This window comes from Delphinus delphis, chromosome 2 (genome assembly GCF_949987515.2).
Source record: "Delphinus delphis chromosome 2, mDelDel1.2, whole genome shotgun sequence".
Taxonomy (NCBI): Eukaryota; Metazoa; Chordata; class Mammalia; order Artiodactyla; family Delphinidae; genus Delphinus; species Delphinus delphis.
This window is the reverse complement of record NC_082684.1, coordinates 11,816,426-11,843,324: the sequence shown is the minus strand read 5'-3', so window position 1 is coordinate 11,843,324 and position 26,899 is coordinate 11,816,426. Positions and strand designations below refer to the sequence as shown.

Here is a 26,899-nt window from a genome sequence, read left to right as displayed (position 1 = left end):
ACCATCCTGCCGACCCCGCCCACCCCCCAGAGGTCCAGCCTGCGACCCTCTACATCTAAGACGTGACTCATCCCCTCCCTGCCCCCCACGCCTTCAGCTGCCCACGCCACACCCCCAGCATTCAAGACCTCTGCAGCAGGTGCCCACCTCCTCATGCACCCCGTCTGCTCCCAGCACACCTGACTCCGTGCCCTCCCCCACCTGCCCACACTGGAACATCCCCACCCCTGCCCACCATCCACAGCACTGGAAGCCTCTTCCTCACACAGAGGGCAGCCCAAGAAGAAGGTGGCCGAGGAGCCCAAGGAGATAAATCCCAGCTGGAAGGGCCAGTAAAGAGTGCCTTCTCCTGACCTGGGTGCCCCCTCACGTAAGGACAATGCACACAGCCCACTCTGTTCCAGTCCTCGTTGGGGAGTGGGGGGCCCGCTTCCCCGAGGCAGGACGTTAACCTGCTGGACAATTCTCCAGGAATGACCTTAACTGCCAGGATAAGAACTCAAGATACAGAACTCAAGCGTCCAGTTTGCAGGAGGTGGGGAGAGGAGGCTGTCTTTTTTCTTTTCTTTTTTTTTTTTTTTTTGGCCAAGGTTTTCTTAAACCAGATTCTTCCTGATGGCTTGCTTTCCATCCAAGGCGTTCTTTTACTCATTCATTTATTTCATGCCTATTTCTTCAGCACCTACCACATGCCCAGCATGGTGGACACACACAGTCCTCAAGGAGCTTACAGCATAGAGGGGAGGGTGAACAACCAAACAACTGAAGTAAGTACAACAAGCTGTGACATGCTCTGAAAGGAACACTCGAGGGACTGACAGAGAAGAGGGGACTGTGCTGAGATCAAAAGGCTGAGGAGCAGCCAGATGTGTGGTGGGGGGAAGAGCCTGCAAAGCAGCAGGAACAGCATGTGCAAACGTCCTGAGGTAGAAGGAGTTTACAGCAGCTGAAGAACTCAGAAAAGATCATGGAGGCTGATCCATGGTGAGGATCGAGAGGGGCAGGAGGTGTGTCTGGGGCTCTGAGGGGCTGTTTTTTTTGGCTGTACCATTTGCTGTACCATTTGCTTCCCTGAGCCAAAAAATTTTCTTTCTGCTTAAGCTCATCTGAATTGGGTTTTCTGTCACTTGCATCCACAGAATCCTACAACATCCAAACCAACACATCATATTCTATCACCTTCTCCACCAACCTGGGCCTCAATCTTGAAAGCAAACACTCCCACCCATCCAGTCACCCAAGCCAGAGCCTGCACCACCCTCCACTTCTCTCCCACTGTCCCATCAGTCACCAAAGAAAGGTTTCATTTGGGCCTCTAGACAGCCAAGGGCTGGTGGTCCCTCTTCCAGGGAGGTGGCCTACTGCATGCTGGGAGGAGGGGCAGGAAGAGAAAAGCAGATGGTCTCTTGGCTGAGGGAAAAAGAGAACCCCCAATAACACTGGCTGGCTGATTGCATATAATTATGAAAGAAAAACGTTATTTAAAATTAGCTTCCCAAATGCGAATATAATTTCCAGCGTCCCTTGCAGTGGGGTTACAATGTCAGCCCAAGGAATGTTTTACCACCAGCACAGATCATTCAGGCCCCTGAAGGCAAAAAATAACGAAGCCAACAGGGGCACCAGTGCTCCCCGAGAAGCACTCCCAGCTGCCCAGGGGAAGCACCAGCCCAGGAAACCCAGCCCAGAACCAGCCCGGCTCCCCTCCACATCTGGCTCAGGGCCCTCCCCGAGAAGGCAAGAGGCATGTCTTTCTTCTTTTTTTCTCTATCTTTAGGGTCTTTGATGTTCAGACTCAAATCCCAAGAGCAGCCAGTTAATAATAACAAGGACAGCTTCAGTCTCTGTACGCCTCCTATACCCAGGTGCTCTACTCTGTGCCTCAGTTTTCCCATCTGTAAACTGGGCGTGACAATGGAGTGTAATTCACAGCGTGCTGAGGACTGAATGACGCCCGGGCAGCCAGTCAACAAGCCTCCCTCTCCCACTGAAGCCTCAGGACAGCACTGCCGGCTCTGCAGACGTGGAACCTGACCCTCAGAAAGGCTACACGAGCTCTTCGGCTAGTGGCTGAGGAGCAGGGATGCAAACCCAGTTCGGCCTGAGTCCAAACTCCTCAGTGTGCCCCTCCTGGCAGAGCTGCCAGGCCAGCGTGCACTCTGACCTCAGCCCGCAGCCCGGCTCTCCCCAACCTTGGCACACAACCCTCTTCGGGACTCTGGGTTTTAAAACACCACGGGCTCTGGCTGGGCGGCTGACTTCCACTATTCCGCTCTCTCCCCAGGGGATGCCTTTCAGCTCTGGGCCCTCTGCCTCCTAGGGTGCCCCCATTTAATACACAAGAACCAAGGCCCAGAACTGAGAGGGACTTGAGGTCACAGGGAGGTCACACCCAGGATAAGCCTGGAACTCAGGAGGTGGCGCGCGCCACACTGGCATCCCCAGTCCGCACCAGCACCCAAGGAAGGGAAAGGCTATAAGAGTCCCATTTCAAAGATGAGAAAATCGAGGTTTGGAGAAGTATAAAGGGATAGGTTCAGGGTCTCCAACGAGGGCACAGGAGAGCCATGACCCCCAGGCCAGAGAGCCAGCCACACGGAGTGCCCACAAGCACGCTGCCATGCGGGCCTCGACGGATGTGCGAGGACAGTGCGCCACCAGAGCGGCCACCAGAGCAGGCCAGACCCACACCTGGTGGCTGGCTGGCAACAAAGCCAGCCTAGCAGTGGTTCTCACTGGAAGCAATTTTGTCTCAAGGGACATATGGCAATGCCTGGAGACATTTTTGGTTGTCACAATGGGGCGAAGGGGTGGCACCCAGTGGCTGGAGGCCAGGGATGCTGCTACGTCCACAATCCACAGGACAGCCCCTAACAAGCAGAAGGATCCAGCCCGAAACGTCAATCGTACGAAGGCTGAGGAACCCTGAGCGACAGAAATCTGTGAACAAGGATTTGGACCTTCCTGGACATGGGGTTGGTTCAAAACAACAAGATTTTCAAATAAATAAATATGCATATGTGTGTGTGTGTGTATTTATGTAAATATGGATATGGGTATGCACACGTGTTTTGCTTGCATTTGCTAGAATATCCTGGAAGCATAAAAAACTAGGAACAATTCCAAGGGGGAAGCTAGGGGTGAAGGGGCACAGCTAGGACGAGACCCTTTGCACTCTAAGTCCTTTCTTGCCTTTTGATTTGAATCGTGTGACTATACTGTCTATTTCAATACATTTATATCCTCTGAAAATAAAAAAATAACACTTCCCTGCATGTAGAGTCTCTTTCAACTATCCAGCCTCTGGTTTGAAAGCCTCTGGAGCAAGACGACCTGAGGTCAGCCTTCCCAAATGTCTTCCTGACAACGCCGTGACTAGATCCTGGATTCAGATGCCCACAGAGGCACAAGGACAAACCCCAGAGAGTTCCACACACCCCCTGATCTGCCCCTCCGAGCCTGTCCCCACAGGGCAGGGCTCCCCACCCCCAGCTCTCTCCTCTTCACACTTGCCACCACCTGTTGCCCCCAAAATGACGCTCATAAAAGCAGGACTTTCTTTACTTCTTTTTTTTTTAATTCATTCATTTATTTATTTATGGCTGCATTGAGTCTTCGTTGCTGTGCGTGGGCTTTCTCTAGTTGCAGTGAGCGGGGGCTACTCTGCGTTGCGGTGCACAGGCTTCTGACTGCGGTAGCTTCTCTTGTTGCGGAGCACAGGCTCTAGGCACGCGGGCTTCAGTAGTTGTGGTATGCAGGCTCCAGTAGTTGTGGCACGCAGGCTCAGTAGTTGTGGCTCGTGGGCTCTGGAGCGCAGGCTCAGTAGTTGTGGCGCACGGGCTTAGTTGCTCCGTGGCATGTGGGATCTTCCCGGACCGGGGCTCGAACCCGTGTCCCCTGCACTGGCAGGTGGATTCTTAACCACTGCGCCACCAGGGAAGTCCCAGGACTCTCTTTACTTTCACGACCCACAGCCGTGCATCTATGGACTCAATGCCCACTTCTTGACCCGGTAGGCAGATGAACAAGCACCCAAGTCTGGGGGGCAGGCCCGACCTCATTCACAGAGGACAGGCCCCCCGGTTCTGGAGCCCCAAGAGCAGAGCTGCCCACTGCTCTCAGTCCTTCGCAGGAAGTCCTCTAGACCTTCAACTACCCCAGTGAGGAACCTGAGTGCAATGAACACCCCAAATCCTACACAACTTCCTCCCCCTGCTGCCCCTACATGGTCGGGCCTTGGCCTAACTCTCCCTCCCCTCCCCCAGCCCCACAGCCAGGGGTCAGCAGGTTTCCACACAGTGCTTCTCAGACGTGAGTGTGTAACGTGCACAGGCACCTCCCGAGGACCCCGCCACAAAGCAGATTCTGCTCAGCGGGCCTGGGGCAAGCGGGCTCCTGCCACACCCTGAGCATGAGGTCCTCAAGCGTCCCCAGCCACCAGCCCAGTTCACCGCCATCTGCCACCGCACCCTCTGGACCCCCGTCACCTCTCGCCTGGACAACCATGGGTGCCTCCCCCTCCCCACACCCAGAGCCCACCTCTGATCTGTCCTCCATGGGAGCTGGCCAGTGGCCCAGCTCACATGCCTGCTGGGGCTCCCACAGCCTTCGGGACAGGCCCAGACTCCTGCAGGGATGGCTCACGGGGTCCTGTGCCACCTGACCTTGACTCAAGCCTGCCCCAAATGCCAAGGTCCAGATGGACTGGATGGCACTGGGCTCCTGGGACGCTCCCTCCAGCGTCCATGGCCTCGCTCCACCCCTCCCAGCAGGGAGGCTCTGGGGGTCACCCAGCTCTAACCCTGAGGGGTCCGGTAGAGGTCACTTAGCCTCGGCAAGAGCCTCCAGCCTCCGTTTCCTCCTTGGTTCAGGCCTGAGGGCCTGTGGGGTCTCCTCCTCCGCCCCTCCCAGAGGCCGGGGGTGGAGGAGGGGGAGAGGGGGAGGGGGGCAGGGGGCGGGGTTGCCAGGCAGGGGACGGAGGCACACAGAGGAAGGTAGCTGCTCTGCGCTGCTTCCCAATGAGAAAGAAAGGAAACAAGCAGCAGGGCTGTATCTGTCGGTCTGCTCTGGAAACTCATCTGTGCCCACAGCTCAGAGGAGGCTAAGAGGGACGTCCCCCCACCCCTGCACACCACCCCTCGCCTAAATCAACAAGAGGCTGTCAGACGGGCTCGCCCTCCAGGACCCCGTTTAAAAGCCACCATTTCATCATCAAGTGCTTGCCATGTGCTAAGTGCCATCCGTGGACCTCTTGTCCACCCACTGGCCCTGCAAGTGGGGGGACTGTCACCATCCCCAAGAGAAGCTCAGGGACTTGCACGGACCTCCCAGCAGGGCAGCCAGAATCCGCGCCAGGGGCGGGGGCGGGGGGGGGGGACCTCCAGGCTCCAGGCTCCTCACCACACCTGTTCACCTGCACAGCCATACCTGCCGCTCACAGAGTGGGGATGCGCATCAGAGGTGCTCCTTCCCCTGTACCCCACCTCACTGCTCTCTAGATGCTCATCAGCCCAGGCTTCCAGTGGCTCTCTGCAGCCCCCATCTGCCCCTGACCCGACATGTCCAGAGTCCCTGTCTGAGGACCCCTGACCTCACAGATCACACCTTCCCGCATGCCGGCTCACTACGTGGACTTCCTTAAATCCACACTCCTCTGTCCAGTGAGCTCCTCCAGACCCTCAAAGACCCAGCGGAAGCCTTCCTGGCTCCTCCTAGACGGAGAAAACTGCCCCCGCCCCCCACCACTACCGCTGTTCCGAACATGAGCACAACTAGCGTAACCCTTCAAGGCTTCTATCTCCCGCACACAGCTAAGCCCCCGGGTGCTCCCAGCTTAGTACCGGCTCTAACCCAGACCCACAGCACCACCGATAACACCACCTCCACAACTTTAATACCATCCGCCTCCCGTTTACCAAGGAACCTGGGATGGGGTACTTCCAACATTTATAAATAAATAAATGCGGCAGGCGGTGAACGACAGGGCTTTACATTCGTTATTTCAACTGACACATCAACCGTGAATGTTAAAAAGTGCTTTGCTTATCCTACAGATGTAGGAACTGAGGCTCAAGAGAAGTTCAACAACAGAGCTAGAAAGTGGCAGAAGCAAGGTTGAAACCCAGGTCCCTCCTTCCAAAGCCGGCTCTGGGCACTTTGTTATTCAGGTGGAGGGAGGGGAGCCCAGGCTGCCCCAAGCATACAGAAGAGGTGTCCCTGTGACCGCCCAGCCAGAAGGACGGCCTGCTCCAGGACACAGTCACACACACACACACACACAGGTCCTCGCCCACCTGAGGGCTGAGCACGGCCCCGGGGCACAAGGAGCCAATGCTTTTCAGCTGACACTTAACATTCTCAAGAATAACACGCACAGACAGCCTCAACACCTTGCCCTGGAGCTCTGAACACCGCCCAAAGCTTTCAAAGCGTCATCCATGTTCAAGGGCCATCTTGTGGGGTGATTGGATGGGAGTCTTTGCCGTCCCCTCTCACATAAATAGAACTCAAGCTGCACGCCATGGCGTGGGCAGCCCTGAAGAATCTGGCTCTGCCTCCCTCTCTACTGCTCCCTCCCTCACACCTCACAAGCCTGGCTCCAGCCAAGCCTTCCTCCCTGCTGCTCCACAAACACACCAAGCTCCTTGGCCCTAAGGCACCCCAGGGCCTTTGCACTTGCTCCTCCCCCTGCCTGAGATGCTCCAGACTCTCCACGGCTTGCTTCTTTCTGACCAGTCAGGTCACAGAAGGAGTCTCTCCTTTAGAAAGGCCTTCGCTCACCACCCTGGGGACAGTCCCCAGATGGCTTCACATCACTGCTATCACTTCATTTCCTGTTCCCTCCTGAAATCACCCCTTTACCTCACTGGTTGACATGTCTGTTGCCCACACACACCTCCCCCCATGGACCGGAGCTCCAAAGGACGAGGCCTTTTCCATCCTGGCCATCCGCACCCTTTGCAATGACTTTGCCGCTGCGACCAAGCCAGCAGAGTGGCATTAGTACCACTGTCCCAATTTCACAGACGAGAAGACCGAGGTTCACACGGTTAAGCTCTTTGCCGAAGGTCACAAAGCTAATAAGTCGCGGAGTGGATACTGGACCGAGCCGTGTCTCCCAAAATGTCTTCTCTAAGATGCTAACATGTCAAACGCGAAACGCTACGTCAAAGACAATAAGGTTTCTTTCTGGCAAGATGTCTTAGGATCTCTAATATGCTATTGTATGTTTTAAACCTCCAGGTATGCACTGCTCCCCAAACTTATGTGACCGTGGAACTGCTCGTTGGTGGGTTATCTTGTAGAAATCTTACAAGATAATTGTTCTAAAGAATACTTACACGTCATCCTTCCTGAAAATCTAGGCCAACTGTGTCAAACACGCAGCTTTCACCTGGGATCCATAGAACCTTTGCTTCAGAGAGCCTGTGGCATTCTCTGTGTTTTGGTATATGTGTATTATTACATGTCATTTCTTCAGAATAGGATCTATAGCTCTCATCAGAATCTCAAAGATCTCCACAACCTCTAAGAAAGGTTAAGAAGCAACTGTTCTACAGAAACAGGTGATTTATGTGACAGCCTCAATATTTCCCTGAGGAAATTCCATTTTTGCACTAAAAAAAAGAAAAGAAAAGAAAAGAAAGAAGTGAAGTTCATTTTTCTCACCCCCTGAATCCGGGTGGGCCTTGAACCTTGTTTGGCCAACAGACTGTGGTGGGGAGACCAGGCCTCCAGAGGCCTTGGAAACGCCCACTGTCTTGGACCCCTGCCCCCTGGATAAGAGCACACACCCAGGCAGCCTGCTGGGCGATGAGACACTCATGGCCGGGTCACCCCCATCACCCTGGCTGAGCAGAGGCCAAGCCGCAGAAGCAGAGATCCTGACTGACCAGCCGCTGACCGCAGATACACAAGGGAGCCCAGCCCGCACCGCCGCGCCGAAGAGCAGTGAGCTCACAAGTGGTTACTGTTTAAAGGCGCTACGCTGGTGCTGGTTTGTTATTCCACAATAACTGATAAAACTCTTACTTACACGTAATGGAATCAGAAAGGGAAGCAAGGCAATTATATTCACAATGATATCCAATGCAGCATTATCCACGCCCGCAAGAAAACTGGAAATAATCTAACTATTCAATCATAAGATTGTATCTCAATATATCACAGCGTAGACACCCAACAGAGCTATCACATAGCAATGAAAAAGGACCACCGTCTACTGTACTTTATTTTCAGGTGGGGTAACATCATTGGGATTATGTTTTAAGTCCTTAGCATTTTTGCCAGCAGGCGGGGGACAGGGTAGGGAATGATGACACTTTTATTATCTTTTAAGATATTTGGTTTAGAAAAGGAAAATTAAACTATAAATACATGATCATATTGATTATGTAAGTCCTTAGCGTTTAAGGATCATACTAAATTACATATGAACTATGGCTGAGACGTTCTTCAAAATAATACGAGGGAAATAAATAAAACAAGATGAGCCATAAGTTAATAATGGTTAATACTTGGTATGGGGGGAGGGAGTTCATTTTATTATTCTTTCTTTTATACATGTTGGAAATGTTCATAATAAAATTTCATAAAAATTTTTAAAAGATCACTCTAAAGACTGTAGCGGGACTTCCCTGGTGGCGCAGTGGTTAAGAATCCACCTGCCAATGCAGGGGACACGGGTTTGAGCCCTGGTCTTGGAAGATCCCACATGCCGCAGAGCAACTAAGCCCGTGCGCCATAACTACTGAGCCTGCGCTCTAGAGCCCACGAGCCACAACTACTGAGCCTGTGCTCTAGAGTCAGCAGAGAACAACTACTGAGCCCGTGTGCCACAACTGCTGAAGCCCATGCACCTAGAGCCCGTGCTCCACAACAAGAGAAGCCACTGGAATGAGAAGCCCGCGCACCGCAGCGAAGAGTAAGCCCCCACTTGCTGCAACTAGAGAAAGCCCGTGAGCAGCCAAAGATAAATAAATAAATAAATGAGTTTATTTCTTTATTTTTTAAAAAAGACTGTAGCAACATGGAATTAGTTTACACTACAAGGCTGTGTGCAGAAAGCAAAAATCAAAAAGCTACCCATACAATGTTTTCAACTCTGCAACTTTAGATACAAAAAAGGAACTAGACGTGGTGGGGTGAGGAGTAGAGGAATGATTTGTCTCTTCAAATTTTGCTTTCATGGTGTTACACTGTCTTTACAGAGGACCAAAAATGCCAAGAGAAAAGATGACGTTCTTTCATTTCCTTCAGCTGGGACTCAGCATGAGTGAGGGGCTGGCTGGTGGGGGACCCTACCCAGAAGCACGTGGGGCTGGGAAGGAGGAAGACTCTGACGGAAGCAGCTGAGGAAATCCAGACTTGGCGGAGCTAGAGAGGACCCCCTCCCCCCACCAACCGGCCCCAGCAAGAGTGCTGGGTTAGGAGGTTATCAACCAAGATTGGTCCTTCCCAGTTTAAGGGGCCACACCAGCTACCCCTTCCTTTGACCAGTTTTGAGATCACAGATGATATTCAGCTCTCTAAATATTCATCTCTAGGCAGAAAAAAAAATTATTTGGGGAAGAGCGTAAATTATAATCAGATCCCCCATCACGTGTCAGAGACCACGTCCACCAATTCAGCCATCACCTCCTCTGATCCCCCGAACTTCCCAGCTGGGTGCTAATGTGCCCACTTTACAGACGAGGAAAAGGAAGCCCATCACCTGCCCCAGGTCAGTCATGCCCTGGGCACTGGGGCTGGGTTCAGGAGCCAGCGGCAGGCCTGGACCAGCACACCTGTTGGCTTCCTTCCAGGCAGCACCTCCACTAAGGGCCACATGTATGTGGGGTAGGAGGTAGAGACCCACACACACTGAGGACCCCCAGCCTTAGATGGATGGCAACCCCTGTACAACCTCTGTCAGGTGAGATGCTACTGACTGAATGTTTGTGTCCCCCCAAAATTCATGTTAAAGCCCTAACCCCCAACGTGATGGTATTGGGATGGGGGGGGCTTTGGGGAGGTACTTAATGTTAGATGAGGTCACGAAGGCAGAGACCCCACAATGGGATTACTGCCCTTACAAGATGAAAAGACCAGAGCTCTCTCCCCGCCACGTGTGGACACAGAGAGAAGGTGGCCATCTATGAACCAGGAAGTGGACCCTCAGTGGGAACCAAACTGGCAGGCACCTTGATCTCGGACTTCCCAGCCTCCAGAACTGTGACAAATAAACGTCTGCTGTTTACGGTGCCCAGCCTATGACATTTGTTACGGCCGCCCAGGCAGACTAAGGGAGAAGGCAAACCATGAGCCCCGGGGCAAGCCTAGAACCCCCAAGAGAAACTGACAAGGGGTCTTTTTCAAGCCTGAGGTTGTACTAAAACAGAAGAGTAAAGCTATGTTCATATAGTATTTCCTAGGCAATGACAGTTCAACATCTGTACAAGTATAGAATCACCCATAAGCTGTACGAAACGAAAAACAAAAGGTAATTGTATGAGAGCATGGATAATGGCCGTCACTGTTTCAGAAACAAAAAAGGGGGCTGTGCATGTGTGTGTGTGTGCGCACACAAGTGTCTGAGAGGACAGGTGAGAATGTGGTAACACGGCGGCCTCCAGGGCCTGGTGAAGTGTAAGGGAGACCGAGTTTTCACTGCACGCTCTTAGGTGTGGTTTAAATTTTGATCACGTACATTATTCTTTTTTAACAAAAGCTTTTTAGTGCTATTCACAAGTCAGATGTAAACCTGCCCACAAGAAACTATGGAATTTTCATGCAGACAAGTCACTGACCTGCTCCGGCTCGGTTTCTGTTTTCAAGTGCTGTTTTTAATCAGCTGATAAACTGAAATGACCCCTCCTCGCAGCCTCACATAACAGACCTGAGGAGCTGACAACTCGGGCCCAAACGGCAGTCCGACCAGCTAAACCAGAAGTATTCGCTCCCTGGGACCTCCGAGTTGGGGGCCCTCAAACAGGGACTCTGATGAAGGCCACACAGCTCGACAGTGAGAATGAATGAGACAGACGTGAGCTTCCTGACCCGGCTGCTTCATCACACAGCCCCAGGAAGCTACCGGGGGGCTGACAGATGTCAGTCCAGGCCTGCAGTCCACGGTGGCCACAGCAAAGGGGAGGGCCCGGGACAGCCTTCCCTTACACTGTTTTCCCACCACCACTACCTCTATCTACCTGCCACCAAAGGCCACGCCACTAACAAGAACCGCTGGCCTATGAGAATTGGGGAACACCCAAGTAGAGGCACCCGGCAGGCAGGGCAAGGGCACTGAGCAGGGCACCCACCGGCTTCTCCAGGGGTCCTTGCTCCCCCACTGGTTCCAGAAAGGAACCATCAGGGACCAAAACCCCTCACCAGGCCCTACCACCCTGAGCCTTCTCCCGGCCTCCAGCCCTGCCCCTTCGCCAGGGGCCCTCAGGACTGGGGCCCTGAGGTGTGCAGGGCCTGGGTGTGTGGCCACCAGTCACTTCCTCCCCTTCCAGGAGGAACCACTCCCAGCAGGCCTGCTCGGGTGCGGGAGAGCAGGCAGGAGGGCCCGCGTCCCGCGCTAATGCTCCCCTCGGCGGGAGGACTGAGCCCCCAGGCCAAAGTTCACAGCAGCGAAATCCCGCAGGCTCCCGGGAAAAAGGCACCCAAACATTTCCCGGCATGCATGGGGCAGGGCCAGACGGCAACAGGGCGACGGCATGTTTACGTAACGCAAGACTGTCTCACCCCAAACACTCGGTGTCAAAACAGCCTCTGCCCAAGGCCCCAGACCCCATCCCTCAAGGCAGGGTTACATAAGCCCTTCCTCCAGGATGCCCCTGCGTGACCACTGGGCTCAGGGCCCTCAGAATCTGCCTGCGTCCGACTGGCCGTGGGAATGAACCAGCTCGGGTTTGTTTGAGGGGAAAGAGGAAGCCAGGGGCCCAGCCTCAGGCTCTCACTCGTGGAGGTGGCCGTCACTCCCCCGCTGGGAACAGTGCCCTGGCCCCGGAGCCCAGAACCATGGAGTATCCCCACTTCCCCTGGCTGCCCAGCGGCCAATCCCACTGTCTTCAGGGCAGTCCCCAGCTTCCCGCGTGGGGTCCACCCAGCCCACACGCAGATCACGTGGTAGGGAACGGGGCACTCCCCCGGCCCCAGCACCTGGCTGACATCTATGTGGCCCAGGCTGACCTACGTCCCAGGTGGAGGGAGGGCCTGAAGCCACCAGCCCGGGTCTGCATCCCGGTCCTGCCACCGACCAGCTGTGACCCTGGGCTAGTTATTTAACCTCTCTGTGCCTTCACTCCTTCTGTTAGGAAACAGGGGTACTAAAAGCCCACACCCTCATGGGGTGTAACGCAGCTCAAAGGAGATAACACACAAGGAACTCGGCACTCAGAATAAAGGTCAGTTGTGAGGACTCACCTTGTATCACGTGGGCCTGAGAATGGAGCCACACGAGGGAGGCCAGGGACCCAGAGAGACTGGGTCCCGAGGACACCACGAGAGCCCCTGAATCCACCTATACCTGAAGCCAGACCTCTGCATGGAGTTACCACTTACAGGAGCCCCTTTATTACTGAACCCAGTTGGCACTGAGGCTTCTACCGAAACCAAGACACTGCTGCCACTTGCAGAAATCAGTCAGACAATCGCTCTTCTGCTCAGATCATTAACTTCATCCCAGCAACTCTCCACGTCTGTTGGTTGATTGAGAGAGAGAAGCCTGGAGGACACGGCTGCCCCGGCTGCCCCACTGGGTCCTCCGGCAGTGAAGACAGATTTGCAGGCACCTGGCCAGTCCTCAGGTCTCACTCCCAGGGGAGTCCCCATTCCCCCCACCCCAGAACTGTCCATGTCCCATATGCCTACCCGCCCAGCCCCCCGCCCTTCCCAGGGGAGCAACCCAAAGCCAAAGAGCTTACCCTCTCGGCATTCCTGGCAAGGCTGGAGGGAGGACAGGAAAGACCACCGGGCTGGGAGTCCTACCCCCAACTGCCTGGGCCCAGGAACCAAAAGAACTCATCCTGGACGAGGCGGGGTCTGCCAACAATGGTTCAGAATGGAACAGAAAAGAATAGACCCTGGCCTCACATCCGACCTGCGGTTCCCCAGAAGTCAGAGGAGAAGCACCTGTGGGCTCCAGGGCTCAGAACCAGCACATCGGGCCGATCCCCTGTGTGCACGAACCATCAAGGCTGGACTCTCTGAGCTGCAAATCCTCACCTGCAAGGACCCCTTCTGGCTCCGAGGTTTTGGGAAATTCCTCCTCTCAGGTGGCGGACCTCCGCATCTCACCAGCAGGGGAAGTTTACTCGCCATCACCCATCGACACAGAGGGCGTGACTACAGGTTGGGGGCGTGAAGGGCAGCCCTCCCCTGCTTCTGTCAGAGATGGCCTCTGGCCTGAACAAGAAAGGAGCAAGTTTGTGTGCTGAGCCCCTCCTGTGCGCACGCACGAGGCTGACTCTTATCAAGGGGAAATTAAGGCCCGGAGAGGGGCCAAAACACACCCCGGTCACCCATCCAGTAAGAGGCTGGGTCAGCCTTCACATCCCACCACTGACCAAGATACACACTGTCCCTGGGACATCACAAGGAATCCAGCACAGCCCTACCTAAGCGGCTTCCTAAGCGGAAACTCAGCTTGCCCATCTTCTTCCCAGATGTGAGGGCTGCTTGGACATAAGCTCCTCGTCAACAGCTCCATCACCCCTTAATGGCTGACTCTGAATAACAGAGTTACCAGCTGCCCACCAAGAGCCAGGCTCTGCGCTACAAAGGACTCAAGCTGCCTCAGCCCACCCAATCTGCAGAACTATTCCGCTGCAGGTTGGTAGAAAACTCCCATTTCAGGTATAGAAACAAAAGCCTCAGAGAGGTTAGGTGACTTGGCCCAAAGTCACACAGCCAGAACCCAGCACCCCAGCCTGCAAGTTCCTGCTCCGGATCTCAAAGCTCTTTCACAAGCATACCCCCACTTCTGAAGCCAAGGAATGGCTCCAATGAGAATGTTCCCAAGAGCCTTCCAGGCTTTTGGGGTCTTTCCAAGGTGCTTCCAAAACCCTCTACCTTCAGTAGAAAAAGCACCAAGGTGACCCCAAAAAGGGACATGCATGGCAATTTAAACAGAAGAGTAGGCCATGGGGCCTCATCCACATAGGCTCAGAGGATTTCAAGGGAGGCGCGTGTGAGGCGGGAATGGCAGGCTCCTGGGAATCTGAATGACGCTGTCTGGATAGAGCACGTCGCAAACTGGGCGGCCCAAACTCCGCATCCACAGGACGGACGGCAACGCTGCTGAAAGGTGACTCAGCTGATACCCAGCCTGAGTGGACACCAACGGAGCCAGCACCTAAATTTCCTGACTCCAGGCAAGCCATGCATCCAATTGAAATTGAAAACGAAAAGGAGAAAAGTTAAAAACTAAAGGGCACCGAGGACGGGTCATTAGAAAAGAGCTCAGACAAAAGGAAAGCCATCCTTTCATCCTCTGCCTTCGTTTACAAAGAAAGAAACTCTTAATGGTCAAGGGTCGGAGCTTTAGATTCACAGAAAGTGCTGTTCAAATCGCACCCCCAGGAGTGACCAGCTATGAAACCCGGGGAAGGTCCCTGACCCTCTCTGAGCCTGTTTCCGCGTGTGCACTGGGAGCCCTAAAGCACAGGGTCAGGCCTGTGGCTGGAGCTCCAGAATCGGGAGCTACTGTCATGCGCAGGGCTCAGCTGTTCTCGTAACCCTGGAAATGACGCCACGACATCCACGGCCTCAAGCCACGGACCCCACTGCCCGCTCCATGCCAGGGCAGCCACAGCAGCTCCCCCAAGGGAATAAGCACATTCCTCACCAGCAGGGGCACTGAGGCCCAGAGGCTCAGGCAGCGAGGCTCTGAGCAACCAAACCTCCTTAGGCACAGGCCACGCCTTGCTGCGCCCGGTTCAAAGTGCAGGCTGGGGGGGGCTTGGGGGCTGATTCCACAAGAAGCCGAACTCCTTCCCGACAGGACCCTGGAGCCCCTGCCCAGACCTGCCCACAGGGAGGCGGGAACAGATCTCTGACAGAATGGCCTGAATTCCTTTGCTTTTCAAGGATCCCACAGTCAATGTTAGGACGTTTCGAATAAAATCTTAAAGAATATAAGCTTTAGCGTCAACAAGGCCGGGTTCAAATCCAAGCTGCCCCACCTACTAGCTCTGCATCTTCCTTCTGGGCCTCTGTAACACGGGCTGGGGAACAAAGGGGAAACCCCATCCACAGAGAAACCAGGAGACATTCCTCAGAAAGACGCCCCGGGTCCCGGGAGGATGGGAAACAGCACAGCAGCCCCTGGGGACTCACAAATACCCCCCCACACACATGCCCCCTTCTCTCCTCTCCAAGGCCCCGCCCATCCCCCCTAGAGAACAGAAAGAGAGCCACACACAACCTGCAGCGCCCTGCTACCACCCTCCCCTCCATGGGACCCAGCCCAATGCACTGCGAGGAAGAGCCTTCCGCGGCCCCAGGCCACCCCCGGGGTGCTCACTGCTGCACAGTCCACAGCACCCGAACTCATCCACCAGGAAGGGGGGTCCCTAGCAACCGGCGCTGGGACGAGGGCCCCAGGGAGGGCTCCAGAGGTTTCCACACCCCAGCCCTCGACTGTTGGATGGATAAAGGGTGTGAGGCAGAAATGAAAGCAAAACTGCCACAGGGGCCTCCACTCTGCAGCCACCTACCACCCACGGCCCCTCCCAGGAAGCAGTGAGCTGAGAGGCTGGGGGCATGTCCTGGGCACAGGCGCTGGAGGTCCCCCACACCAGAAAAGGATAGGGGAGCCGGGCAGGGAGGCTCTCTGCCTGCCCTGGGCTGGGGGCTCCACCAGAGATGTGTCAAAGGCCCCAGACCCTGGCCTGGCCGGGTAGGAGGGCGTGGGAGGTGGCCCACGGGGAGGGGGAGTCCTGTCACATCCGAAACACCTGCCATGCTCAGCAGCCCTAGAGGTGGGTGTACTATGCCCGCTTTACAGATGGAGGAGCAGAGGCCTGGGGAGGCGGAATGGCTTGTCAGTCATCTACAGTCAATCAGGCAAGTCTCGTGCTCCGAGTTTACAGACATCTCACCACCCACCACCCCTCTGGGCCCCAAAACTGCACACAGACGATGCTCAGAAAAGAATGCCTTGATTTTCTTCTGAAACTGGGTATCAGTCCAATGGTACCAAGATGTCACATTCAAGACGGAGATAAAAGCCACCTGGCAGGGTAGAAACAGCAGGGTTCCAAGAGTCAGGGAGCCCCGAGGGTGGATCCAAGCTCTGCCACCCACAGCTGAGTGAGTAGGCAAGTCACCACACCTCTCCCCAGGCCTCGGTGTTCTCATCTAGCAAATGGAGATACGCTGTCTTGAGAGTAGATTCCCGACCTACAATAGCGCCCGGCCCGTGGTAAGTTCTCCCTGTGCTCTGAAATCTGGTATGAGCCACTGATCCAGGAGGGAACAGGAGGGAACTTCAACACAGCCCTTCGGGAGCGTGGAGGGCCTCCTGGACAAGCCCCCGGTTCTGGTTTCATGGCTCAGAGGCTCTAAGACCCGAGCAGGCCGGAGCCTGATGAGGAGCCCATGGGTTTGCAGACTAAGCTGCAGAACAAGGCACCGCAGGCTGTGCTCCAGCCTCTGCTGCGGGCCCTGGCCCGATGCTCAGCGTGCACCTGGCTGAGCCGGTCCCCAGGAATGTCTCCGGTGCAAAAACTAGCTCCTCCCCAGCCTCAGGATCCATCTCTAACGAACTTCGGTGCAAACCAGCAGCCAGAGGCCAGACATTTTTAAAAGGGGAAACAGGACTGCCCACAAGGTAGCAACCAGCAGGCAGGGAAGCTGGCTGGGCAGCCTGGTGCCCCTGCCTTGCCCCCCTCCCGTGTGGTGAGGCTCAAACGAGGCAGCAGATGGCGAGTGCCTCACCAGAGTTGCCCAGGGTGGGCTCCGGGGAACACGAGTCCCGCACAGGGACTCCGCGAACAGACCAGCCTGGGAACCTTTACATCCCAGGTGCCCTCCTGGGAAGCCCCTGTCCCAGCGAAGCCCCACAGTAAGGAAGCTGCTTTGCCTGTTTAACTCAGCGTCAAACGTGCCTGATGGCTCGGGGGTGAGGCCTAGTAACACTGTTCAGGAAATGACAGTGTCCATTTCCCAGAAGAATCAGCAGGGCACTTGTTAAGAGGAGGCTCCCAGACCCTTTCCCTGGAGAATTTTAAGGGGGAGGGGGTGGACTCAAGGATACGTTTTTCCCTGGTGCCCCCAGTGCTTCTTTTGTTGGGCGAGTTCAGCAAACACTGGCCTGGAGGAAGGTAAATGAGCGTAAAAGAGAGCAAGCATCCTTCCCCCCACTCCCTGGGCACCTGAGGCCTAACCTGAGCTTTAGGAAAGGTCAGCTGGCCTAGGGCCTACCAGGGCCATAGGGTCCCACACCCATCCTCGCCCCAGCCCCCCAAAGCCCAGAACTGCTCATTCCTGAACACAAAGTCTGGACTGAATGAGGCCAGAGGGGAGCATCTGTCCTCCTGTCTGGCCCCCAGAGCACAGTTGCAGCCTCAGGTGGAGGAAGGTTCCAGGGCCACCCCCCTGGTCCCCTGTCACACTGTCAGGGAACAATGCTACTGCAGGACACCCTGCTGCCTCCTTTGACCACTGCCTGTCTAATGTGGAAACTGGCCTGCTCTTCCCTAGACGGCTGCCCTCGGTCCTCAGGGAACCCAGGGCCATAGCAGAGGCAGGCCAGGGCGTGTGACCTCCGGGCAGCAGACCCCACCCGCCCTGTAGCTCTTTAGCTCCTAGAGGAACAGGCACTCGCCCCTCATTAAACGTCGCCTCCTCAGAGAGGCCTTCTCTGACTGCATAGTGCTGAAGTGGCTGCAGCTGCTCCCGTCATGGCTTTTTCCCACCTGCAGGCTTCCTGGCTCTAGTTCTACCTCGCAGCGTTTTACACGTATCTGTGGGCTGGTTTCCCTTCATCTCCTTACCAGGGGCAGGGGGGCAGGGAGCGGCACCAGCACAAGGCAAGCCAGGGTGGACGCTCGGGACTTGCTGAGTGAATGAAGGAATGAAGGAATGCAGCCAACGGTCTGTCTCCTCCCTGACCTGGGACCTACCACCTTCACCCTGGGTCTTCCTTCCTGGCCCAGAGCACTCCAGAGTCACAGGTAGCTTTGGCTGAGTCACAGGGACACAGAAAAGGCTTCCAAAACCTGCCAGTCAGTTCCTTCCTCCACTAACAGATGCTCTCTTGAGCCCCTACTGTGTGCCCTGGTACAAGCACTGGGGCTTCAGCAGGGAACACAACTGTCAAAGTCTCGACCTTTATGGAACCAACTTTCCAAAGGAGAGACAGACAATAAGCAGAGGGAAAGAACACGGGCAGCCAGGGGGCACTAAGGGTTTAGGATCCTGAGCAAAAGGAAAGAAAAACAAGGCATCTCCCAGAAGCCATCTTTGGGAGGGACTTTGGCCTGTGTGTCCTGCTTCTCCCTCCGGGGCAGCTGGCGGCTTAGCAGAGTCTACCCAGCGGGCTCTGACGGCAGGGCTGCTGGGAACACCAAGGGCAGTTAACAGGGTGGGCACCCCGCACCCACGGGCCTGGGAGGGAAGGGGACAGGAGTCCGGGGATCCTTCACAGAATGATTCTCAAATCGGCACAGCCAGTGACAGATCCACCCCCCTGAGCCCTAAAAATGGGGCACCCCCGGGAGCTGTCAGCCCGTCAGGCCGACGCAATCCTGCCCATGAGGCCCAGCTGGGGAGGCACAGGCCACAAGGGCAGCTGCTTTCTGAGGGCAGCTGGGAGCAGGCAAGACAAAGCAGCAGGCGGAATTCAAACAGCCCAATGGGAACGGCCTCATTCACGGCTCCAGAGGAAGCGCTGTTTGAAAAGAGGCTTCAGCAGGCAGTGGGGAGGGCGCGCTGGTCTTGGAGTGGGGCGAGGGCCCCCTCCCGCGACCCCTACCACATCCCGCTGTGTCGCCTTGGACAAGGCACCGCACCCTGCCTGGGCTTCCCTGGGGAGCACGGCACTCTCCCCTAAGCAGGCCACACACCCAGGCCGGGTCCCTGAGGGCCAGCGGAGGGGGAAAGGTCGGGATGGGCCCCATTCACGCACCAAGAGGGAAGGGGTTTAAGATCGCGGCCTTGCCAGGGAGGGAGTAGGTGCTCAGGTCCTGAATGATGATTTGCTTTCTAAATGAATCTTACTTTCTATAAAGGAGGTACCAGAACATTCCCTCAAAAAGCTAGCTTACCAGCTGAATTCAAAATACAAGTAGGAACAGAAACCCTATTGACATCCCACTGTTCAGGAACTGCACTCATGCAGCACTTCACTAAGCACTTACTGAATGCCCCAAACCTGCTAAATCACGAGGGGGACATAACCCGTGGAGGCAGGAGGGCCCAGGGGTTAGGATGGGAGGCCCCAGCCTGATGCACCAGCGGGCCCAGCTCTGCCCCACGCCTGCCCAAGCACAGCCAGCGCCGCCTACATGAACTCAATCTCACCGTCATAAGAGAAATGCAAACCAAAAGTGCCATTTCTCACCCATGTGTGTGGCCAAGATCAGAAATATCTGTCCACGAGCTGCGCCGGGGAGGGTGTGCGTGACAGGCCCTCCCATGCGCTGCCATCTGTGAGCAGTGCCCTGTCCTGGTGAGTGGTTTCAGAACTGCCACGAAAAAGTAAAACGCCTCTGCCCTTTGACCCAGGGCTCACTCATCTAGCAATGAGCACTCGGGCGATGGGGCAGAGCACTCCCTGCCCCACTGTCCACACCGGCAGAAGCCAACCACAGGGCAAGAAATACGGTCCACTGTTCTAAGATCTGGACCCCAGAGCCGTTAAAGAAACGAGGCAAGTGATACAGAACTGTCTCCAAAGAAGCAGTGATGTTCAATTTCTCTAAGACACGGTGTTCCGAGAAAGGAGCCGAGGGCAGAACGATATGGGCGGAAGAGACCCCCACACACACGCACCCTGTGTTTTGCACAAAACACCTCGAGAGAGGGGGCAGGGGCAATATAGGAGTAGGGGATTTTTTTTACAAAAGGTTATTATGGGATTATATCAAATCATATGTGTGAAACTTGTGAAAGTTGTAAAGCACTACAGAATTTCAAGAATCTTTCATTCAATTGAAAAAAAAAAATACACCTCCAGAGAAAGAGACTGCCCGAACACATGTCCCTGAGTGACCGGAACTCAAGAACAAGAAGGAAACGGACTGACTTTTCATTGTGTATTTTGAGTCCTTTTCATTGTGTATTTTGAATCCTCTGGGTTTTATTTTAACATATGCATGTATTTAATATTCAAAAAGATAAAACAATAAATGTTAATGAATAACAGCACCATGATTGCTCATGGAGACTCTTGGCATTTTCAGGAAACCCGGCACAACCTCCTCTTGAATCTCAGAACTTAAAAAAAAGGGAAGTATCATCTGGCATTAATGTAATTTTCTCAGGCTCCCCCATCCATAAAATAGGTGAGGACAGCAGCCCCGCCCCCCAAGGGGCTGTAAGAGTCCCACAGGCCGGGTGTGAAGGGAGATGCTGGGAGGCACCAGGCAGGGGAGCCCCTCCTTAGCCGTGCCTGCTGGACCCACACACACCCACACCCAGGCAGGATGAGCAGTCAGCATCCCTCCCGGACTTCAGGGTCACTCAAAAACTGCCCAGGCCGGGGACACTGCAAATGCCAAAGATCTGGGAATCAAAAGGCATTCGTGGGCGGAAGCCCACTCCCCCCTCACCAAGGACGGCAACCAGCGTTCACAGAGCTCCAGGCACAGTATGCATCTGCATACGGACGTTTTTAAGGCTCATAACCCTGAGCTAATACTGTCATTATCCTCACTTTAAAGATGAGGGCACTGAGGATGCCCAGGGTCACATGGGTGGCCTGTTGTAGACCCAGGCCTGGGACCCAGGCAGGCTCATCCACAGACAGCAGCACCCAGATGGCCGTCTTCTCCTGTGGGAAGCCCAGTTCGCTCCCTCGGAAGCTGTTGGAAAGTGTTTACTTGCAAGGCTGGGTATGGACAGTCCCGATGCACAGCTGCAAAGAAAACCTAAGTCAGCACCTCTTCCCACCTCCACGCCCCCAAAACGGTGCCAGATCCAGACACGAAGACAAACAGAAAAATACCCACTCACAGACCAGCAGCACTTAACCTAGGAAAAGGTTCTCCATCCTCCCCATTATGAATCTCCCAAAAGAATCCCGGCACGGAATAATGCTAAACCAGCCCAGCAAAAACGAACCTTCTGGATTCCTTCATTTAAAGAAAGGAATGGGGACTTCCCTGGCAGTCCAATGGTTAAGACTCCGCACTTCCACCGCAGGGGGTGCGGGTTCGAACCCTGGTCGGGGAACTAAGATCTCACGTGCCGCGCAGCAAAAAATAAAAGAAAATAAAAATAAAGACAGGAATGTAGGCCCTGAGGGGCCCTGAGGGGAAGGGATGGCCTGGGGGTACCCTGGAGGCCAGGGTACTGTTAACACCAAACTCCCAGCTCCCTCCTTCTGGAGCCTCCAAGAGCCCAGGCCTAAGCTGGGCAAAGAACTTCTTAATAAACAAGGCAGCCACATCCCCAGGTGTAGAGACCTGGGTCTGGGCTCAGGGAAGCCCTCCACTCTGAATGCAATTCCCTCATATGCCCCAAGCCTCAGTTTCCCCATTCTGCCACCCTGAGCTACAGGGAGGATGATGTGAGATGAGGTTCCAGCATTAAAAAGTCAGGTAGGGCTTCCCTGGTGGCGCAGTGGTTGAGAGTCCGCCTGCCGATGCAGGGGACACGGGTTCGTGCCCCGGTCCGGGAAGATCCCACATGCCGCGGAGCGGCTGGGCCCGTGAGCCATGGCCGCTGAGCCTGCGCGTCCGGAGCCTGTGCTCCACAACGGGAGAGGCCACAACAGTGAGAGGCCCGCGTACCGCGAAAAAAAAAAAAAAAAAAAGGTAACACGACAGTAAAGACAGACAGAGGTTCACCCATGTTCTACACCAAAATGCTTTGTGATGTCCTGCGCCTTTCTACTACCTCCTGCAACATAAGTTCAGCCGCAGGAAAGAGGAGTGGGGGGGTGAGGCGTTGGAGGGCTGACACAGAAAACGCGGACAAAGGGAACCAGGTCAGCCAGCCTTTCCACACGGGGCACCGTGGAGAACTAAGAAAACTAAAAATTAAAAAATCACCCAACATGCACTTCCCTGGTGGCACAGTGGTTAAGAATCTGCCTGCCAGTGCAGGGGACACGGGTTCGAGCCCTGGTCCGGGAAGATCCCATATGCCGCGGAGCAACTAAGCCTGTGCGCCACAACTGCTGAGCCCGCGGGCCTAGAGCCCGTGCTCCACAACAAGAGAAGCCACTGCAATGAGAAGCCCGCTCACCGCAACTAGAAAAAGCCCGCACACAGCAATGAAGACCCAACGCAGCAAAAAAAAAAAAAAAAAATTACCAGACATTTCCAACTAACAGCTTTACTTCTCTGCTCCCCACCTGAAGTTCCTTCTGGACTTCTCAAAAAGGCACAAAGGGAGACGTGAGGGAGCTGCAAGCGTGCTCCAGTGTGACGGGAAGGGGAAGGGAGGTAGGAGGGTAAGAGAACACCAGAGCCGTCCCCGTGGAGAAGGGAAGACACGCAGGAGAGGGGCGGGAACAAACAGTGCCACGAAAAACAAGCTGAGTCAAGGCCCATCTGTCGAGGAGCCAGAAAGCCCGTCCCATCGAGGTGCACCAGGGTCCAAAGGGTTGGCCCTCACGCCTGCTAAGGTGTCCCAGCGGGACCTGCTCCAACGGCCCACGGATGCCTGCAGCGGGTGATGACCCTCAGAGAGCAGACATTACACCTGCTGAGGCCACATCTCAGCCTTGCAAGGAAGTGTCTCCAAGACAAAACGGCAGCAGCTGGACCCCATGAAGATAATGAGGGGGTCCGCCCAACTGTCGGAGATGCCCAAGGAGAAAGGACTTGCTTTCCGTGTGGGTCTCAAGGTGCCCAGGTTGGATCCATTCTAGAAATTGAACAAAAGGAACAAAAGTACGGAGGCTGCTCCGTCTCATGCCATATCCCCGTCTGTAAAAAACCCTGGCGGTCCAGTGGTTAAGACTCGGTGCTTCCATTGCAGGGGGCACGGGTTTGATCCCTGGTTGGGGAACTAAGATCCCGCAAGCCGGGCGGTGTGGCCAAAAAAAACAGGGGCATGGGAGCGGTGGGGGTCAGGGTGGGGGGGCTGGTGAGATGATCTCCCACACCCCTTCCTGCTCTAAGATTTTTACAAGGCCTGACTGACATTCGACTAAACAAACAACTCATCCCGATCCACTCAGGTCATCCTCTCTGCCACTGCCACTGCCCCAAACATTCGGAGCAGAGCCTCAAGCCATTTTCAAACATCTCTGGACTTCTTAACTGTGGAACTCACAGACAATTCATCACCCATCCAAATCGGAGCGCTGCACCCCCGGATTGTGAAAGTCACACACAGGACAATGTCCATCTACACCCCCTTCTCGGCCACTGAAACTGCACCAGCATTCATATCAAACACGAGAGCAGCAAAGGACTCCGGCCACTCTCTCGAGGGTGGGAGTGTTTTGCACCCAGTACAAAAACGTGGCCACCAGGGGTCGCTGCCCTGAAAGTAATAAAGGAGAGAAGAAACAGAAAAATTCTTTTTGGTGTTTTCTTTTCCTTCCCAAGCTTAAGTGACAAAATATCTAAAGCACCCCTGATGAAAACACAAAGTGGGTTTCCTGAGGTTCTAGAATGACCCAGATGTTTCCCTTCCTCTCTTTGAAGCCCATTTGGCCAGAAGAACGCAACTAGACTTTGAACACAATAACCCCTTCAGAGAAATCAACACTCCGTGCTGGATTTCCCCCAGAACGGTTGACATCACGGCTTGCCCTGAAGCCCCCTCTTTAAAGACAGGAGGGTCCACGGGGAGGGAAAGCCAATCCGCAAGTCCAGCCTGAGGACCCAGCCACGAGTCTCGGCTGGAACTGTTTTGCGAGAGCCTCCTAATTACCAAGCAAAACATACCAACCAGATGACAAGCCTCATGCTTTAAGCTGCAGACACAGGATGACACAAATACAGAGAGACCTCAGGAAAAAGGGTGCAAGGTATCAGTGGGGATTTCCCAAGTCTTAGATGACTGCAGGGGGAGCTCGGGCACCTAACACCAGCACCAGACTTCGAGAACACGTCAAAGGGGCTTCTCCACATTTCTTCAGTGTCTAGGGCACATTTTCCACAAGTGTGCGTATCTGCGGTGCAATGTTCAAGTGCCCTTTTTGACGCTGCAAAAGTCTTCAGACCCACTTTCAAAGCTCTGGCTGCAAGTTCCTCCTGGTTTCCTTGTGAATTCCCCGGCCACTCGGCATGCCCTACTGACCATGAAAAGCTTACTTTCTCCTGGGGAAGCCAGCATGAGAGAAGGCAGCCAACTCCATCCCCAGACCAAGGGATGCAGAGCCAGGAGCTGTTTTATACAAGGTGCGCCCCTCTGGCGGTGGGGAGAAGAGCTCCTGGGGGGCTGGAACAAGGAAAAGGAGCAACAGGCCCGGGGGACAGGCATGAGGGGCACAGAGGTACTGCCAGGCCAGCCTGCGCGGGCCAGCTCAGACTGGCCACTTGCTCCACACACCAGAAGATAAGGAAACCCAATTGTTCAATTCATCATTATGTTTGGTGACCCAACAGGGACAAAAATGCAAGTGGGACCCATTTTCGAGAATCAAAGCTACCAAGTGGAGACACTGCATAACAAAAGGGTTTTCCCCCTAGAGTTTGCAAAAGGCTTGAGGAGCTTGATTCTCTCAGGCTTTCACTGAGAGCAGGATTTAACTAACAGCTTCTCAGAGGCAAAGCCACCGTGGTGGAACAAGGTGAGGCATACCTGACCCAAGACTGGATGCATCTGTAATGGACTAAGAATGCGATCTTATTAAAACACCCGGAGTCTCCCCCACTGAGGACCAGCATGGGGAGGTGGGGCGGGGGGGGGTGGAGCCCAGAGGGAGGAAAGCCATTCTACACCGCAAGCATCTACCCAGCACCTCCTCTGCACCAGCCACTCCCTAGCTGTGGGACCCGGGGCCAGGTACCCCATCTCTCTGCGGATAGATTCCCCTTCTTAGACACGTGGCCCTGAATCACCAACCCAGCCAATTCCCAAGGCTGGTGCGAGGCTCTAATGAGACAGCAAATCACATACATGCCAAGTATTGCTACTCGCTTCAAAGAGGCTTAATCCGGTGACATGCAATGACAGCTTCTTGCAAAGAGAGCTGCACCGGCGGGGCACACAGTAGGTGGTCCGCAAACATACAAACAGTGGTGCCCTTCTCCATGAAGGGAAGCGGACGAAGGAAGAAAAACACTCCAGTCCGAAAGTAACCTCCAGCCAAGGGAGACAGCGTGGACCCCCCGATTTCCCAGGTCCCTCTGCCACCTTTAGCAGCGCTCCCACCGTGCCCTGGGGAGCCAGGGGTCTCCCCACCCGGGGTCCCAGTGCACCTGAGAGCCCTGGTCCGTGCCACACCGCCCATACTGGCCACTGCTTCTCTCGAACACAGCCGGCGGCCACCACCGCCACCTGGCTACTCGGACTCAGTGTCCCCGCGAACCGCTCCTTTCCGTTTCGCTCTAACCTCCCAAAACAGCCGCTGAGGCTGAACTGGGCTCAGGCCGGGGGTCCCCGGACGCCGGAGCCCCGTCCCTCCATACCTGCACAGCTCGGCGAAGGCCTGGAAATTCAGCTTCTTGATTTTCTTCTCGCTCAGCCAGTAGCCAACTCTCTTCCCTTTCAGAAAGGTCTGCATCTTCCTTTTCGGGCGGGGAGCTGGGGTCCGGAGGAAATCGCCCACAGGCCGAGTCTGGCGGCCCGGCGCGCGCCGCGAGCTTGCGGGCACCTCCTCCCGGCGGCGGGGACGCGGAACGGGGCTACGGGCGCGCAGTCCTGCCGGGAGGGGCGGGCCGGGGCGGGGCGGGCGCCCAGGCGGAGGGGGCGGCGCTCAGCGCGGCATTCCACTGGCTGCCGCCGCGTCGGGGCCGCCCGCGCCGCCGCCGCCCACGCCCCCGCCGCCAGCCGGGCTCCCGGCGCGCAAGTTCGCGAGCGCCAGGCCGGGCCGGGGAGGAGAGGAGGGAGGCCCTCCCTCGCCGGCGCCGCCCAGCCCACCGCCCTCCCGGCGCTCGAGACCGAGAAACACGCCCTCCAGCGGCGGCCACGGCGGATCGCCCCCGCGCTCTGGCTGCGCGCCGCCCCCGAGTTCCTCCTCCTCTCCCTCCCTCTCGCTCTCGCCCGCGGTCCCCACTCCGAGTCCCCGGCGGCGCGTTCGGCCGATCCGACCCAGGCGCGTGCCCTTCCCGGCGCGCTCGGACCCCGGCGTGGCGCACGCGGCCGCCCGCTCCCCCCGCCCAGTCGTCCTCACCCGCCGCTGCCGCCACTTCCTCCTCGTCCCCGTCCTCGGCCTAGCCCGCAGCCCGCCGGCGCCGCCGTGCTGACCCGGCCGGGCGGCCCGCTGGACCCCGCCGGGGCGGAGGAAGCGCGGCCGCAGCGGCCGCTAGGGGGCAGCACCGCCCGCCGCCTCTTAAAGGCGCCGCGCCTTCCCCCGTCTAGTCCTTTGGTGCGTGTTTGTGTCGAGGCTCTGGCTCTTGAACTTGGGGACTGAGGGCGCGGGACTGAATTTAGGGCAGCCCTTGCCAAGTGCTTTTACTTTTTAAAGAAGCGAGAGGAGTCGTGGTGTGGGCATTTTCTGCTTGTCCTTTGGGAGTGATCGAGCCACTGATTTTCATTCATCAAAAGCATCTCTGTACCCCCAGCACTATTCAGTCCCAACTGCTGCAGAGGGCGCGGGAGGAGCGGGGCGCGGGGGCGGGGGGGC

General features: G+C 55.8%; 1 protein-coding gene across 3 annotated transcripts in view; it reads right to left on the bottom strand.

Moving 5' to 3' along the window:
• ITPK1 (inositol-tetrakisphosphate 1-kinase) overlaps positions 1–26,567 on the bottom strand; it is a 160,186-nt gene extending 133,619 nt beyond the window's left edge. For 2 of the 3 annotated variants that reach the window (XM_060004010.1, XM_069540409.1), the window contains exons 1-2: positions 26,447–26,567; positions 25,743–25,974 (exon numbers count right to left, since the gene is read on the bottom strand). In XM_060004010.1, the coding sequence (XP_059859993.1) occupies positions 25,743–25,837 (95 nt within the window). In that variant the 5' untranslated portion in view covers positions 25,838–25,974; positions 26,447–26,567. The remainder of the gene's footprint in view (positions 1–25,742; positions 25,975–26,446) is intronic. The other variant, XM_060004012.1, reaches the window with a different exon arrangement.
• Between the last annotated feature and the right edge of the window lie 332 nt (positions 26,568–26,899).